This window comes from Narcine bancroftii, chromosome 1 (genome assembly GCF_036971445.1).
Source record: "Narcine bancroftii isolate sNarBan1 chromosome 1, sNarBan1.hap1, whole genome shotgun sequence".
NCBI classification, from domain to species: domain Eukaryota; kingdom Metazoa; phylum Chordata; class Chondrichthyes; order Torpediniformes; family Narcinidae; genus Narcine; species Narcine bancroftii.
Window position 1 is genome coordinate 77404209 of NC_091469.1, and position 18186 is coordinate 77422394.

The window sequence follows — 18186 nt, forward strand, 5'->3', positions numbered from 1 at the left end:
TGAAGGATGACTGCAGTATCAGACAAACATTTTTAGAATTATTTGTCCTTGAGGAGAAGTAGATACCTGGATTGAAGGAACTGTTAATATGGTTCTGCCAAAGTACTGTGGAGCATCTGCTGGTTAATTCACAGGTTCCTTTTATTGTCACGTAATAATATTCTTCTTTTTCCTCAGACATAAGTCTGTGCTGTTTTTGACACATTTTAGCTCTCCGTGGCAGAAGAAAGTTGTTGTCGTACTGTGCTAGAGAAAGATTACTTGACGACGAGGCAGCAAAAAACAAAATGCTTGAGTACTTAACTATTTTTGATCTCTGATATAGTCGAGTTGGAAGGGCGATGACTGGCTTCTTGAGAGGAGTCAAAGTATGTGGGTGATGATTTTTGGTCCAAACAAGCACCAGTCCCCCACTTCTTTTGAGAGTCAAAGAACTTGGAAAGCAGGGACTGGCCTGCATGATGAAAATAATGTGTAGTTTAAAAAAAAACAAATCTAAATTAAAAAAAAAAGTTTGACAACTCTTTCCTGCAATTAACAAAGTGCTTATTTTATGGTAACTTCCAGCAGCGAATGCAAAACAGTTTTGGCAAAGGATCTGCCTTCACTCAGGCTCCCTGAACTTCCCACCTTTCTGCTCTATTGCAGATAAGGCTCACGGCAGCAATCCAATTGCAGCAACCTCGGGTGATGTCAGCGAGCCGGACCTCGTCAGCTGATTGGCTGAGGCCAACTCAGCGGCGAGCACGGTGGTGGGGAGCGCGCGAATTTTGCGGGTGCGCACGCGCACTTTGAGCGTCTCCATCGGGGGCGTTGGACAGACCGAGATGGGACCAGCGGCGCAAAGCTGAGTTCAGCTCAAATAGATCGCAATCCTTAAGCGACGACCAAGGCAAAAACCAAAGATGGAAGAGTTTTTGCAGCACACTAAGTCTGTACTGGTAAGAGGCTTTTCAGAACCCAGGGTCATTTTCTTGCACACCTTGATTGCCCTGGTGATTCCAGCGACGTCTCCAAAGAATGACACCGGGAGATCGGCTTTTAGTGGGCTGCGTGGAAAGGATTTCGAGCCAAAAATAATGGAAACCTTATTAGTTTCGCATTGTTTGGCAGGTCACTTGTCCTGCCGTGATGTTGAAGTGGTCCTGCTGATCATCCATCCAGTAAAACCACTTGATTGCATAGATCATAAACAGGACCACTTCAACATCACGGCAGGACACTTTTCTCAATTGAGGGGCAGAGCAAATTGTAGCTTTTTTTTAAAAATTCCCTTCCTTCCCATGATTTTTAAAAATTGAATTTAGCAAAGTTCAGACACTTTTTTGGTTTAAACAAGGCTGTGATAATCTTCAGGAACAAGGTAGTTTGGAGAACGAATGGTTTCGTGTTTTGAAGGCTCTTTTTAAAACAAAAAAGTAAAACTAGGATGGGACAAAGTTGGAAGTGAATGGTGTTGAGGAGGATGGTGGAGCGAGGTGGGAAAGAGATGCTTGCTGAAGAGGTGCTTTGCACCCGAAACACCCTTTCGCAATACTGTAATTGATGCCCTTGTGGCACGTACTTTCGAATATTTTACTTTTTTTTCCCCAAAGATTTTACATCGTGACATTTTAAATATATTGCATATTAAACTTTTTCTTACAAACATAATGAACAAAAACAGTCCCTCCCTCCCTCATTCCCCCACCTTCCATACATATAAATACATATATTTTAAGTATGGAAGTACAGTTGGGGAAACTACGTTTTTGTATCTATAATAGTTACTTTTGTACTTTTTTTGTTCCTTTTTTTAATTACCTGGGTCCAGGAATGGCTGCTAGACCTTTACAAAAGTGTCGTATTTATTCTTTGTGATTTTTTTCCTCTCTCAATAGCTATACAGCTGCAGTCCATTGTGCTATAAATAGAGGGGAGTTAGACTTACAAGTGATCAAGATGTTTTTTTTTCACTACCGCCAGTGCTGTTTTTTATAAATGAGATTTGATATTTGGTCAATTGTCACTTATTTCCATGAAATTACCTAATAGATATGGATCTGGGTCATCCGTGGAGGCCACTCCTGTTATCCTGGTTAATTTTTCTGTGATTTCTTGCCAAAATGGCCTCACTTTCACGCACCGCCATGTGGCATGTAAAAAAAAATCCTGTCTGTCCCACATCTGAAACACATCACTGAAATTTTGGCTTTTCATCTGTGTAACTTTTGTGGGGTAAGGTATAATGGGTGTAAAAAAAAAAAAAAAAAATTAAACTGAACCAGTCCATATCTTATTTTTTATAATTAATGTAGTGCTGTCCTTGCATCAAACTGTCCAGCTTCTTTCTGAAATCACCACACCCAAGTCTGACTCCCCTCTTTCCCTTCACCTCCGCAACCCTGGTTATGCACTTTTGCTCTGGAGAGCAGACGATATTTTTTGTTATAAATTTGGATGTATTCCCCATCCAAGCCATTTGTTCCATTTCACTAATTTCAGGTGGGGTCAATGTTGGTCCCCATCTCTCTCTTCAGAATGATCTAAGCTGGAGAAAACAGAAGAAAGTCCCGTATGGCCACTCCATATTTGTTTTAATTGTTCAAAGGACATGTTCCTTCGATATAACATATATATCTGTCATATCTGAAATTTAATATTCTATTGCCCATGTTAATGGGTAATAACACATTTTTATATAATGGTGCTTTTATTGATATTCCTACTTTTTTTCTATACATTCATTAATTTCTTGCCACATTCTAATTATGTGTATTAGAATGGGGTTATCTTTCTTTTTCTTTAGTGATTTGAAAGTCCATTTACAGATAATACCCTTTGCATTCCCCTCCTCCATTGAGTACATTCCCATTTGAACTCAAGGTGGAGGGTTGTCTTCAGTGAAGAAGGTTGTGAGAAATCGATCCTGTGCAGCTTGGTAATATTTTTTTGAAATCTGAAAGCAAGTTCTCCCACCTGAAGTTCCATGTCAGTTTTTCCAGTGCAATTCTTGTTACCTGATTATTCCCTAGGAACTGTCCAAAATGTTTGTTCAGTAGCTTAAGAGTTTTTAGGCAACAGAAGAGGTAGTGATTGAAAAAGATTTATTGCAGTATTGGCATCACTTTCATTTTGACGCAGTTAACCCTTCCTGCCAGAGTCATCTGTAAATCTCTCCATTTCTTGTAGCTTGTAGACTTAACCTACTGTGACGATCTGTGCCATTGCTGCACCTCTTGATATTTGCTGGCAGAGTGTGATATGTACACTGTGCAGTTTAACTTGTGGGGTTTTCAGCTGTTTCAAGACTTCTCTCATTGAAAATGAGCAAATAAGCATTTTTCACTGGACATTTTGTCAATGAATGCATGAGGGCAAGATCAGATCTGAGTACTTTACATTTACAAGTGTGGTGTAAATTATAAATCCCCTGTTACTTTTTCACAGTTTATTGCTATTCACAAAAAAATGGAAATATAATTCTGCTTTGATGTCAGTTTCCTCAACAAATTATTTTTCTAATTAAAGAATATTCAAGGGATTTGGGGGAATGTCGAATGTGAATTCTTGATCTAAGACAAATTCAGTTGTAGAATATAGAGTATAACCATTAATTAGTTTATTTTGGTGCTAGATTTAATGGCAGTCTTTGGCTTGGCTTCGCGGACGAAGATTTATGGAGGGGGTAAAAAGTCCACGTCAGCTGCAGGCTCGTTTGTGGCTGACAAGTCCGATGCGGGACAGGCAGACACAATTGCAGCGGTTGCAGGGGAAAATTGGTGGGTTGGGATTGGGTGTTGGGTTTTTCCTCCTTTGCCTTTTGTCAGTGAGGTGGGCTCTGCGGTCTTCTTCAAAGGAGGTTGCTGCCCGCCAAACTGTGAGGCGCCAAGATGCACGGTTTGAGGCGTTATCAGCCCACTGGCGGTGGTCAATGTGGCAGGCACCAAGAGATTTCTTTAGGCAGTCCTTGTACCTTTTCTTTGGTGCACCTCTGTCACGGTGGCCAGTGGAGAGCTCGCCATATAACACGATCTTGGGAAGGCGATGGTCCTCCATTCTGGAGACGTGACCCATCCAGCGCAGCTGGATCTTCAGCAGTATAATTCAGGAAAATGCTTACTTTGTGATAATAAAAGTGACAGTTTGAAGTAAGCATTGATGAAAGGCAATTAAGTCAAAGACAATGAATTCTAATTTCAACACTCTTAACCAGTCTCAAAACAGTTGCAGCGATGATCACTTTTGAAGGGCAAAGTTAATTGAACAATTCAGACAGATAGATGATACTAAATTGTCAGGACTCTAGCATTAGGTAACATTTAAAATGTCTAAAATCAAGGCAACTTTTGATTCCATATTGAAATGAGATTGTTGTCCTTGTTTTTTAAAATCTGTGTACCTATATGTTGAAGGGCACAATATTCTGAGCCTGAGATGGGATAATCTAAAGTTCTTAAAGGAAATGCTCAAAAGGAGACTTTTGGTCTGAGTAACTGATGATCCATATTCTGAACTTTTACGTAGACTTGCCAAAATTGGTCAATTGCTAAAAATGAACTGATTTTTAAGTTAATGCCTGCTATTTTGAAACATGTTTATATTATGGCAATGTCTATGGTGCCATCTGAAACCATTTTCTTTCTGGTATGATGTATCTATATGTTACTAGACTTGTTATTTTTAGACATTTATGAATTAATATTTGTCTTTCTAAAAATGAAAATGTAATAAACTTTGGAGGTTTTTCTCTTTCTTTCATTCACTTCAAATCTCTGCAAGGTGAACAAACCTTTGGTATTTAAAATTTAGACATATAGCATGGTTACAGGTATTCAGTTCTGGTAGCCTCATTATAGGATGGTTGTAGATACTTTCGAAACGATGCAGATGAGATTTACCAGGATGTTGCCTCAATTAGGAAATAGGTCTTATGAAGCAATGCTGGCTGTACTGGAGATGAGAGTTCTTTAGCCAGTCTTTGATGATCATATCAATGTCATAAAGTAAAAATAATAAATCACATCATTTTTATTGACAATTCAGCACCCACTTAATATGTCACTAAGTGCTGGAAACTACTGTATAAAAAGATTATTTTGGCAAGGTGATGGGGCGGAGGGGGTAGATATTGATCACGTTCTGTTTAGTATTCACTATATTTTTTTAAAAATCCAAGGATCAAACAGGAGGTGAACCTTTGGAAGTTACTAGATGGCAGCCAGTATTCTTCGAACAGCAGAAAAAAACCAAGAAGAGTACAAGTTTTCATCTCTCATAAAGGTGCTAGCTACCAAAATGAGCAGATGAGAGTTTTATTTGGGTGATTAACAACATGGAAAACTGGGGCCAATTTTTCCATTTCATTCAGAAGTTATCCAATTCATTGGAGAGGGGTGGTGGGCAGGGCTGGATTAATGAATGTAGCATATAGTATGGGCTCTGCATTGATGTACTATGAATTATGAGAAACTTTATTGTTTCCATCTTTGTGCAGCGGCTATATGCCACACTGATAGCCCAATTATTACCTTTATTAACATAGACTAAAATGGCTAACCTTAAAAGGGGGGGGGGGGTGGGGAGGGTGTCTCGCTCCTAGCCTTGGCCCACCCATCCCATCCCTGATGTGGCAGCACGGAAGCAGTGCTTCTGGCATCTGATATGGCTGCTGCGGGGGTGTCCTGGCAGCTCACGGTGATGGCTCAATGCGGGAGCAATGGCTGTCTTTGTTACCTATAATGCCTCGCAGAGTTTGAACTGCTCTGCGTTTCCCTGCCACTAGTAGAGTGGTTCCAACTGTGTGGGGGATTATGGGTAATGAAGACTGACATTGATCCTGCATTGAGCCAGCCACCGTAAGTTTTGTTTTAACAGAATGCATAAGTAAATTTTAACAGGGGAGGGGAGGGGGGAAATTTTAGTGTAAGTGTAATTTCAGTGTAAGTGCAAAATGTGTAAGTACAATGTGGGGGCACAATTTCAGTGCTTAACATGGGCACTATGTTCCCTAGATACGCCATTGGTAATCACTGAATATGCAGTGATCTGAGAAAGCTAACATCATTTTGTTAAGAATAATTAAGACTATTTGAAACTTACCAAAACGGACATGCAAGGTCAGCCTCAGAAACTCTCTCAGGTGGAGGGGACGCCGCAGTCCACTTCCACTCTCTCATTGTGCATCAGGGTGGCAGCTGCATCTGAGCTAGCAGGGTGCCTGCCACTCTTTGAGCAAGCTGGAGTGCGACTGCGCCGTGTCGGAGTGTTGAGCAGGGGGCACCGTGTCGGGGGGGTGACCATGTTGGGGTGAATTGGGGGGGTGGTGACCATGTTGGGGTTAATTGGGGGGGTGGGGGAGATCGCTTTTGAATTTCAATTATAATTTAAATAGACGCAACCAACCCACACTTAAACTGAAAGTTGACACCATTCTCCTTGTGGTCGGTTTGCTAGTACGTAATGGGTTGTTCATAAATCGGAAGTCTGTAACACCGAACATGGTGCTGGAAGGAAATCTAAATTTCCCACAGGATCTGTATCAATTGGAAAGGAAGGTCAAGGAATGGCAAATGGAATTTAACTCTGACAGGTATGAAGTCTTGCCCTTTAGAAATATGAACTTACAGATTCACAGACAGTCTCTTAAATGGATATCTCACTGGCAAAAGATGACTCTCTTTCTCTGCCTTTTTAAACTGTATTTTTCTCTATACCCTACACCATTTGACTTGCAACACTACTCCGTACACTACAAACTACTCTGAGTTGACCTGCTTGCATAATATGCAAAACAAAGCTTTTTATTGTATCTCGGACCTTAAACAATTCAATTTACATTCAAAATACCATTTATTCAACAAAGCACATTTTGAAGTGGAAATTCTGCAGGAAAGATAATCTCTACTGAAGTACATTTGGGTACATTATTATTCCTTATTCGTCAGCTTCATTGCTGTCTTTGCATGAATTTGATTGTCTCTGTGTAATTCCTCCCTCCTTTTATGCAGATCTTTCCCATCACTGGATCTGCTTCTTTACCATTGGCTTTGATATTACTTTTAATAGCTTTCTATACTGCTCACAGGAAATTTGTTCTCGTGCATCTTGTTGCCCTGCGTGCTTGATATTTTGGACATGAGTACATCCATTTTGTTAACAATAATTCTTTATTATCTTCCAACTTAATAAAACAAAACATTTCTAATTTTTTTGGGTTTATGTTCCTCTGACTTTATTGTGGAATGAGGGCCACAATTTGATCTTGGTGTCAGAGTCCTACAGCACATAACAAACCCTTCAGTCCAACTTGTCCATGTTGGCATTATGGGCAAGTTCTAGTCCTCCATCAGCCAGCTCCCCACCATGACTACCAGCCCCCCCACATCTCCATCGGGCACACAAAACTCAAAACGGTCAACCAGTTTACCTATCTCGGCTGCACCACTTCATCAGATGCAAGGATCGACAATGAGATAGACAACAGACTCGCCAAGGCAAATAGCGCCTTTGGAAGACTACACAAAAGAGTCTGGAAAAACAACCAACTGAAAAACCTCACAAAGATAAGCGTATACAGAGCCGTTGTCATACCCACACTCCTGTTCGGCTCCGAATCATGGGTCCTCTACCGGCACCACCTACGGCTCCTAGAACGCTTCCACCAGCGTTGTCTCCGCTCCATCCTCAACATCCATTGGAGCGCTCACACCCCTAACGTCGAGGTACTCGAGATGGCAGAGGTCGACAGCATCGAGTCCACGCTGCTGAAGATCCAGCTGCGCTGGATGGGTCACGTCTCCAGAATGGAGGACCATCGCCTTCCCAAGATCGTATTATATGGCGAGCTCTCCACTGGCCACCGTGACAGAGGTGCACCAAAGAAAAGGTACAAGCACTGCCTAAAGAAATCTCTTGGTGCCTGCCACATTGACCACCGCCAGTGGGCTGATAACGCCTCAAACCGTGCATCTTGGTGCCTCACAGTTTGGCGGGCAGCAGCCTCCTTTGAAGAAGACCGCAGAGCCCACCTCACTGACAAAAGGCAAAGGAGGAAAAACCCAACACCCAACCCCAACCAACCAATTTTCCCTTGCAACCGCTGCAATCGTGTCTGTCTGTCCCGCATCGGACTGGTCAGCCACAAACGAGCCTGCAGCTGACATGGACTTTTTACCCCCTCCATAAATCTTCGTCCGCGAAGCCAAGCCAAAGAAAGAAAGTTGCCTGCATATCATCCACATGCTCCTAAACCATTTCTGTCCATACTTCTGTTCAAATGTCTTGAATATATGATTGTAGCTGCTTCCTCTGGTACCTCCTTCCAAATATGGACTACCTTCTGATAAAGCTGTTTCTTGGGTCTCTCTTAAATCTCTCCTTTTTCATCTTAAACCTATTCCCTCTCACTTTAGGATCATCTACCCTGGGGAAAAGTCTGAGTGTTCACTTTATCCATGCTCCTAGTAACATAAGGAGATATCAACCCAGAAAGAAAAAGATTTCAGATGCACCTTATACATAACCTTCTGTTTCATCATCATTGGAAAAAAAAGGCGGAGTTGCTGTAATGGCAGTACTGCTACTGGTGCAGATCAGAGGAGCAATCCTCTGTAGGGATCTAGCGCCCAGTCCCACTGCCTAACAGCATGTTAAAGGAGCTGATGATGTTTTTAAAATCTTGTGACGGTAGGATCTGAGCCCAAGATGGTGGCGCCTGTGTTTGGCAGAGGTTGCAGAGTCCGGGGAAAGCAGTGGACTGTCACGAGGCAGCAGTTACGGGGAGAACACCCCCCCCCCCCCCATTGAGAAGAAGCACAGGAGATGATCCCAAGGATGGTGTCCCCAGTAGCAGACCAGTGATGGGCTCTTTGGCTGAAGGGCACATGTAGGCGGTGAGCTATTGCTGACTTGTGGGTAAGGAACCCACACAGGCAATGGGCTCCTGGCTGTTTGAGGTCAAAGGACTTGCATCAAACTGCAGGCTGCTGGAGACTGTCTCATGAGAACCAGGTATCAGAACTGGAATTCCAGAGGATGCTGAGAGTAAGGGGGCACCTGAAGGTGCACTGGGCAATGTTAATGATGAATTTTGTCTCATGGAGATGAAAGGCAATTTCATGTAATATGATATTTCTGTTTCATGACATGAAAATAAATAGTGTCTAATCTGATGTTTGTTATGAACTAAGAAATCTTATTAGTACTAACAAAGAAACAGCAATGGAAAATTCACCAGACAATGGTGAATTCAAAATAATAGTTTTTATTAAACAATTAATAACATAACATTTCTTACTTATCTCTAAATTTAGCCTCACCCTGTGCAAGTGTGTGTGTGTGTGTTTAAGTCCAAACTATTTCAGTTTAAAGTCATCTGAAAAGTCTATTTTAAAGTCCAGTTTCAAACTTCTTGTTGAATTTCAGGATCTTTGTAAATTGTGGTTCAGAAATAATTATAAAGTACTTTTAAACATTATATATTCAGCTCTCTTTAAACTTACAAATCTCTTGATGAGCTGCTTTCAGAGAGATATTCTTCATGAGTGTTTTCACAAGTTCCCCTCTATCTTGTTAGGGTTTCTGAACTATGATCTTCACAGTGAGCTATTTCTTAAACAGGAGTGACCATCTTCTGGATGCAAATGAGGCTGCCTCCCTTAAAAGAGCAGTCAGAAGTTGTCTTACTTATTTAAAAGTCATTTATGTTGTGCATCTCCTATGATAAGGATAATACAATACAGAGCAGTATCTCCCTCTCTTTCTAGAAATTAATGCATCAATCCTGTCTTTCTTGGATGTCAAGTTTCTTCTGTCTTCTGTCTTCTAATTCAAACTGTCTCTCTGCCTTCAGTATATAGCTCTCTGACATCATGGGATATAACATCACGACAGCTTTAGTATCATTTCTGCAAAACCTTCTGCCTTCAAAACCACTCCATATCCATAACAACCTCTGACCTCTCTGTTCAAGTGCCTAAAGTGGTCTACAATTCTTGGCACATGTCATCAGAATGTTGTATATACAAAAAAAATGCTTTTAAGAAACCACACATAGTCCTTGAAATTCAATTAAGAACATTTCAGTTCCATTAATGCTCTGCTTTCCAGATGTGTGGACACTGAGTGAACTTCATTTCTAAGTACAATGGTTCTCTGTAAATGTGCTATGTCCAGTGTGTGACCCTGTAACTACCCTGTAACTAACTTTACTAAGATATTTTTATATGAGATATAGCTTAGCATTAACCTAAATATTAATATTAACACAAATCTATTAAATGTTGTATAATGTCATCCCTTAGGCTCCAAAACTCTAAGGAATTAAAATCCAGCCTATCCCTTTAAGTGAAGCCCTCCAATCCTAGAAACATCCTGGTGAATCTCCTCTCCCCCCCTTCTAACTTGCTAATGTCCTTCCTGTAGCTGAGTGTTCATAACTGTACACAGAATGATCTCACCAACACCTTGTACAACTGTATCATTATGTCCCAACTTTTGTGATCAATATCACACCCAATGAAAGCAAGTGTGTCAAACTATGACCTCAACTGTACAACTGAGTAGCCACTGGAAACTGTATGTTATCTCCAAGGTCCCTTTGTTCTACAATACTCTCCTTGGCTCTATCAAGTGCTACCCTAGTTTTACTTCCCAAAGTGCAACACATCACATTTGTCAGAGCTATTTTTCATTTGCCGCTCCTTTTTCACATCAGCCTAATGGGTCTCAAACCTGCTTAAGGCTTTTCCTTTCTTACTGTCCACCACAACCCCAATATTGGGGTCATCTGCAGTGTTCCTGAACCTGGTGGTGTGAGTCTTGTGGCACCGATACCTCTTTTTTGACAGTAGCAGTGAGAACAGAACAAGTGCTGAGTGGTGCGATCCTTGATGATTGCTGCTGCTTGGACGGCAATGTTCCCTGTAAATGTTCTTGATGGTGGAAGGGTTTTGTCTGTGATGTCCTGGGCTGTGTTCACTACTGTTTGCAGGGCTTTATGCTCAAGGGTATTGGTGTCCCCATACTAGACCGTGATGCAGCCAGTCAGCAAACATTCCACCAGACTGCTATAGAAATTTACCACCCCTGAGGAAGTATGATTTCATTGATTCATTGGGCCTGAGTTAGAGACTCAGAAGAAATTTGCTCATCCTCTCCATCTCTGATTCCACCATTGATCAGTGGATCATACACCTTTGGTTTTCCCTTCCTGAAGTCAACAATCAATTAGTTGGTTTTGGTGACATTGAAGACAGGGTTGTTGTTGGTGTACCATTCAATCAAGTTTTCAATCTCCCTCCCGTATGCTGACTCATTGTCTCTTTTTATACAACCCAATACCATGATATCAATGAACTTGTCGATGATGGTGTTGTCGTACTGATAGTCATAGGTGTTCAGCAAGTAGAGAAGGGGACTATAAACACTGCTCTGTGGTGCTAAGATACTGATGGAGATTGTGGAGGAGATGTTCTTACTAACCTTTATTAATTGTGGTCTGTAGGTGAGGATCCAATTACACAATGGGGTGTTGAGACCAGGTCTTGGAGTTTGCTGATCAATTTTGAGGGAATGTCGGTGTTAAATGCTGAACTATAGTTGATAAAGAGCATCCTGATGTTTGCTGCTTTGCTATTCAGGTGATCCAGGGCTTTGTTTAGAGCCACTGAGATGGCACCTGCTGTAGACCTGTGGCTATGATAGATGAATTGGAGTGGATCCAAGTCATCGCTCAGACAAGAGCTGATAGGCTTCATTACCAGCCTTTCAAAACACCATCACTGTTGATGTGTGTTCCACTGTTTGATAGGCAGATTACTACACTCTTTGGCACTGGTACGATTGATGCCTCTTTGAAACAGATGGGTACTGCACCCTGCCAGTGTAAGATGTTGAAGATATCCATTGGTAAATTGGTCAGTAATCCATCTGGATTAGATGCTTTCCTTGGACTCACTCTCCTGAAGGCAACCTGCACATCATCCTTGGATAGACAGGAAAGTGTCATCAGGGGACATGGGGGTGTGAAAGTGGTGGTTTGTTCTTGTGGTTGAATTGGGTGAAGAAGGCATTGAGTTCATCTGGAAGTGAAGCTTTGCCACCTCCTACTGCACCGGATTTAATTTTGTAGCAGGTAATGTCATTTAGGCCGTGCCATAGCTGTCTCGTATCCTTTGCTTTTTCCATTTTTGTCCAGAAACTCCATTTTGCTCGGGGCTTTCCGCAGGTCATACCTGCATGGAATTGGGGATAATGCATTAGCACGGATAGAGGATTAGTTAACCAATGGAAAGCAGAAAGTTGGGGTAAAGGGGTGTTTTTCTGGTTGGCAATCAGTGGTGAGTGGAGTGACGCAGAGGTCTGTGCAGGGGCCACAACTTTTCACAGTATATGTGAACGATTTGGAAGAGGGGGCAGAGTTTAGTGCATCTTACGTTTGCCAATGACACCTGATTGAGTGGAAAACAAATTGTGCAGAGGTTACGGAGAGTCTGCAGAGAGATATAGATAGGTTACGTGGGAGGGCAAGGGTCTGGCAGATGCAGTACAATATTGGCAAATGTGGGGTTATCTCCTTTGGAATAAAGAATGACAGATTGGAATATTATTTAAAATAAAAATGATTGCAGCATACTTATGTGCAGAAGAACTTGAGTGTTTAAGGGCAGGGAGGTTATGCTGCAACAGTACAAAGCACTGGTGAGACTGCATCTGGAATACTGCATGCAGTTCTGATCTCCTTACTTGAGGATGAATGAACTGGGTTTGGAGGCTGTGCAGAAGATGTTTATCAAGTTGATTCCAGAGATGAAGAGGTTGGTTTGTGAGGAGAGATTAAGTCATCTGGGATTGTATTCACTGGAATTTAGAAGAATGAGAGGGGACCATAAATAAACATATATAAAATTATGAAAGGCAAAGATAAGATAGAGGTAGGTAAGTTGTTTTCAATGATTGCAGAGACCAGAATTAGGGGACACAGCCTCCAGATGCAGCATAGAAAATTTAGGAGTGAGATGAGAAAGAACTGCTTTTCACAGAGCTGCCCATTGAAGCAGTGGAGGTGAACTCAATAAATGTATTTAAGACAAGGTTGGATAAAATATTTTTAACCCTTAATTCCCTTGCTATGAATAAATTTACATCCAAAATAGGTAGGTGGAGATGATTCTATCATCAGATCAGCCATGATCATATTGAATGGCAGAGAAAGCTTGATGGGCCAGAAGGCCTATTCCTGCTCCAATTTCTTATGTTCTTAAATATTAAACTCATTAAATTGCAATACTATTGCTCAAACAGGTTATCCTTTACACTAGAATCTGAAAATTATGGCAAGTAGTCTTCTTAACATTTAGCTCCATTTGGTGAACTTTATTAGTGCATCATGAGTTTTATTTTCCTATTCATCTGGTCAATTTAATTTGTTTCTTCCCAACCCCGTCTTGATGTGGAATTCTTCAAATAATAAAAATTAGGAGCAAGTATTGGAAGTCACTGATGGATTATGTGTTTGGAGTAACTTTAGATTCTTTGCTTCTCTGATCACAATACATCCTTTGTACTGTAGCTCCATGGACTTTGGAAATGCCTTGGGTTTTCAGTTCAAAATATTGACAGCATTTAAGTCTTTTACAAGACTTCACCTGTGTAAGTCACTTTTTAACATTTTCTTCATAACCAATTTTCTGATGGAGTTGCATACATTTTGTTGTTAATATATGTTACATGTGCTTAAAAAAATACCCTATTTCTCAAGTTATAGATGTTTGTGCAGCCCTTTATCCTAATTAATTCTATTATTGTAAAAATGGGATAGTGTTAGAATGAAAATGGAGAATAATGGAAGCGTGCAGCAGGCCAAACAAAATCAGTGCAGCGGAAATAGAATTTACATTTTAGATCAAGAAGAACCCGGAGGGGGGGGGGGGGGGGCATAATGGCATCGGGGAAGGAGGTGGATAAAAATTAAGCCCAAATTAATATTTTAAAAATTAAACTAGATTACCTCCAGAATTTATTAAGGAACTGCTGGATATGGCAGCTAGAGGAAGAAAAACAGTAAGAGATGAGAAAAACGTGAGTAAAGATGTAAAGAGAACTAAAGAGAAGTAGCCTACCATGCATCTGTAGCCTGGACCTCAGGTTACGAAGCCCCAGCAAACAACACGAACGTTGACTGTCTTCTTTCAACTAAAACCAGCTCCACTTCCTGAGAAAATTGGGGAAAATGGCTCTGGATTGGTTCAGATCTCCCCTGAAGAATACATTACTCTTATGTGCATGCGCAGAGGATTGACTGAGCATGAGTGAAGAAGCAGCAAAATGGTAGCCCCATAGCGCCATTCCCAATAATGGTGAAACTGAGAATGTGTCAGGATCAGGTGATCAAGAAAAAATGGGAGATCAAGAAGACAGATGAAGATGTCGAAGAAGAAGATGATATACCTGGGGTTTCAGGATATGAGGATAAAGGCCCAAATATGAAAGCTCTTTACTTAATAATAATGAGACAATGTAAGATTTTAAGAGTGGATATGAAGAATTTAAGAGCTGATATGAAGGAGTTTAAAAGTGAAAGTGTGCTTCAAAAATTAAGGAAGTCAAAACAGCAGATCAAAGAGTTGATTTGGATGTGAGGATTGTTAAAGATGATGTGGATATCTTGTATGGCAAGAATTGATAGGGTTGAAAATTTTGATATGTTTTGGGAAAAGCAAAGGAAGGAAATGATGGAAAAAATGGGCATGTTGGAAAATCAAAGTAAATGGAATAATGTTAAGATTGTTGGTCTTAAGAAGATTTTCAAAGAAGTGGAGATCCAGTGGAATTTCTTGAAAAGTGGATTTCTAAAATTTTTGGATAAGAAAATGTTCCAAATTGAATTGAATTGGAAAGAGCTTATAGAACCTTATAGAGGAAGCCTCAGACAAATCAACCTCCTGGAGCAATATTGATCAAGTGTTTGCAATATTAGGATAAAGATCGGTAGTTCAAAAAGCAAGACAAAATATGGGCCCTATGGTCATTGACAGAAATAAAGTTTTCTTATATCCAGATTTAACTCAGACAGTGGTGGATAGAAGGGAAGAATTTAACCCAGTAAAGGTGATTCTTTGGAAGAAGGGTTATAAGTTTTCTTTCAGATATCCAGCTACGTTAAAGGTGTTTTTGGTCAATGAGTGACCCAGATTTTTTTGTAGATGAGGAGGAAGATTTGCAGAGTTGCTTCCTATGGTTAAGGAGGAACAACAAGAAATGGAAAGAGTGTTGAAGATACAAATTACACTGAAGAGGGATGAGCCAAAACAGGTGGTAAGCTATCATCAGGGGTTAGAGATAGTTCCGGAGATTCAGACTGGAACTGTTTTAATTGATGATGATCAAGTTAATGCTGAACTTGAAGCAGCGGGTGATTTATTATTTCCAAATATGTAGTTAATTTTTCCCCTTAAGGGGTGGGGGTGGGGTTAGATGATCTGTCTTATTTGCCTGCACCATTAGGTGCCATATTGTGATGGGAGCCACGACCCATGTAGTGGAGGGAGGTAGTGCCGTAGTTTCTGTACTCAGCACTTTTTTGGGGGGAATATTCTAATTTTGTTTTAAGTAGCATCTTTTTTGAAATTTTAAGAAATAAGTTTCTTTTTTAGTTATATTTTTTGTTCAGGACAGAGATGTACACAGGAGTTGCTTAGAATAAGTGAAGAGACCTGAGAAAACAGGATTGGAAGAGATTTTTAGATAATGGATGAAAAGAATATAATACATTTTTTTTGTTTTAATGTGAATGGGTTGAATAATAAAATTAAAAGGAAGAAAGTATTGAGTTAAATGAAAAAGATGAAGGTAGATATTGGATTTCTACAAGAAACTCATTTGAATAACATTCTAAGTTTAAAAAAAGATGTTGGGTGGGACAAGTGGTAGCTTTGTCTAGTTCTAAAGCAAGATGAATAAGAATATTAATTTTTTTAAAAATGCCAGTGAAAATTTTACTGTACTGGATCCTGCGGGAAGATATGTTTTAATTAATTGTCAAATTTATTCTGAAATGTGGACACTTAGGAGTATTTATGCACCAAATATTGATGAAGATGATTTTATAAAAGATACTTTTTATTTTTAGCTGAGGCACAGTGAAAAGTTTTAATAGGTGATTTTAATTTTTCTCTTGATCCACTGTAAGATAAATCAACTAAAACAGTAATGAGGGCTAAAGTGGTGAAAGTTGCTTTAAATTTAATGAAGAAAGTTGATACTTGGTGAAAGTTGAATCCTAAAGAGAGGAAATTATTCTTTTTTTATTCTTCTAGATATGATTCTTATTCAAGAATAGATTTATTTTTTTACATCAGCACAGTTGCAGGGAAGAGTTAGTAAGGTTGAATACAAAGCTAGGATAATATCTGATCATTTTCATTGACATGTTTAATTCTTGTGGAAAAGAGCGCCATAGAGATGGAGGTTTCATACTGCTTTATTGAATAAAATAGATTTTTGTGAGTTTTGAGAGAACAAATTTAATTATTTATAAATGAATTTGAATTCAGTAGATAATAAAGGAATGCACATTTAAGAGGTCAAATAAGTTACTTAGCTAAGATTGGAAAAGAATATATGAAAGAGACCAATCAATTAGAACAAGATGTAGGCAAATTAATGAATAAAAAAACTCCAATATAATATTCAAACATATAGAACTGAAAAAATTGATTCAAAGAACAAAACAGATATTATGAATTAGGAGAAAGGGCTCAAAGTTTTAGCATGGCAGTTGAAAGTAGAACAGACATCTAGAGTGATTAATGCAGTTAATAAAAAGTTTGGGGCTTATTACGTATAAACAACAATAAATAAAGTTTGGAATAGAAGTCCTTAAATACTTCATTTATCAAACCAAATCTGTACAAGATGAAAATAAGATTAATAAGTTTTTATCTCAAGTAGCTTTACCTAGTTTAAGTGATCAGGAACAAAAAGATTTGAATTTAGTGTTTACTGTAAAGGAAGTTAGTGATGTAATTAGTTCATTCTTTTTTCTTTGGCTTGGCTTCGCGGACGAAGATTTATGGAGGGGGTAAAAAGTCCACGTCAGCTGCAGGCTCGTTTGTGGCTGACAAGTCCGATGCGGGACAGGCAGACATGGTTGCAGCAGTTGCAGGGGAAAATTGGTTGGTTGGGGTTGGGTGTTGGGTTTTTCCTCCTTTGCCTTTTGTCAGTGAGGTGGGCTCTGCGGTCTTCTTCAAAGGAGGTTGCTGCCCGCCAAACTGTGAGGCGCCAAGATGCACGGTTTGAGGCATTATCAGCCCACTGGCGGTGGTCAATGTGGCAGGCACCAAGAGATTTCTTTAGGCAGTCCTTGTACCTTTTCTTTGGTGCACCTCTGTCACGGTGGCCAGTGGAGAGCTCGCCATATAACACGATCTTGGGAAGGCGATGGTCCTCCATTCTGGAGACATGACCCATCCAGCGCAGCTGGATCTTCAGCAGCGTGGACTCGATGCCATCTCGAGTACTTCGACGTTAGGGATGAAAGCGCTCCAATGGATGTTGAGGATGGAGCGGAGACAACGCTGGTGGAAACGTTCTAGGAGCCGTAGGTGGTGCCGATAGAGGACCCATGATTCGGAGCCGAACAGGAGTGTGGGTATGACAACGGCTCTGTATACGCTTATCTTTGTGAGGTTTTTCAGTTGGTTGTTTTTCCAGACTCTTTTGTGTAGTCTTCCAAAGGCGCTATTTGCCTTGGCGAGTCTGTTGTCTATCTCATTGTCGATCCTTGCATCTGATGAAATGGTGCAGCCGAGATAGGTAAACTGGTTGACCGTTTTGAGTTTTGTGTGCCCGATGGAGATGTGGGGGGGCTGGTAGTCATGGTGGGGAGCTGGCTGATGGAGGACCTCAGTTTTCTTCAGGCTGACTTCCAGGCCAAACATTTTGGCAGTTTCCGCAAAGCAGGACGTCAAGCGCTGAAGAGCTGGCTCTGAATGGGCAACTAAAGCGACATCGTCTGCAAAGAGTAGTTCACGGACAAGTTTCTCTTGTGTCTTGGTGTGAGCTTGCAGGCGCCTCAGATTGAAGAGACTGCCATCCGTGCGGTACCGGATGTAAACAGCGTCTTCATTGTTGGGGTCTTTCATGGCTTGGTTCAGCATCATGCTGAAGAAGATTGAAAAGAGGGTTGGTGCGAGAACACAGCCT

General features: G+C 40.5%; 1 protein-coding gene across 2 annotated transcripts in view; it reads left to right on the forward strand.

The window, feature by feature from the left end:
- The first annotated feature begins 826 nt into the window (after window positions 1-826).
- LOC138738688 (exopolyphosphatase PRUNE1-like) overlaps window positions 827-18186 on the forward strand; it is a 202997-nt gene continuing 185637 nt past the window's right edge. For both annotated transcript variants that reach the window (XM_069889426.1, XM_069889508.1), the window contains exon 1: window positions 827-941. In XM_069889426.1, coding sequence (XP_069745527.1) covers window positions 906-941 — 36 coding nt within the window. In that variant the 5' untranslated portion in view covers window positions 827-905. The remainder of the gene's footprint in view (window positions 942-18186) is intronic.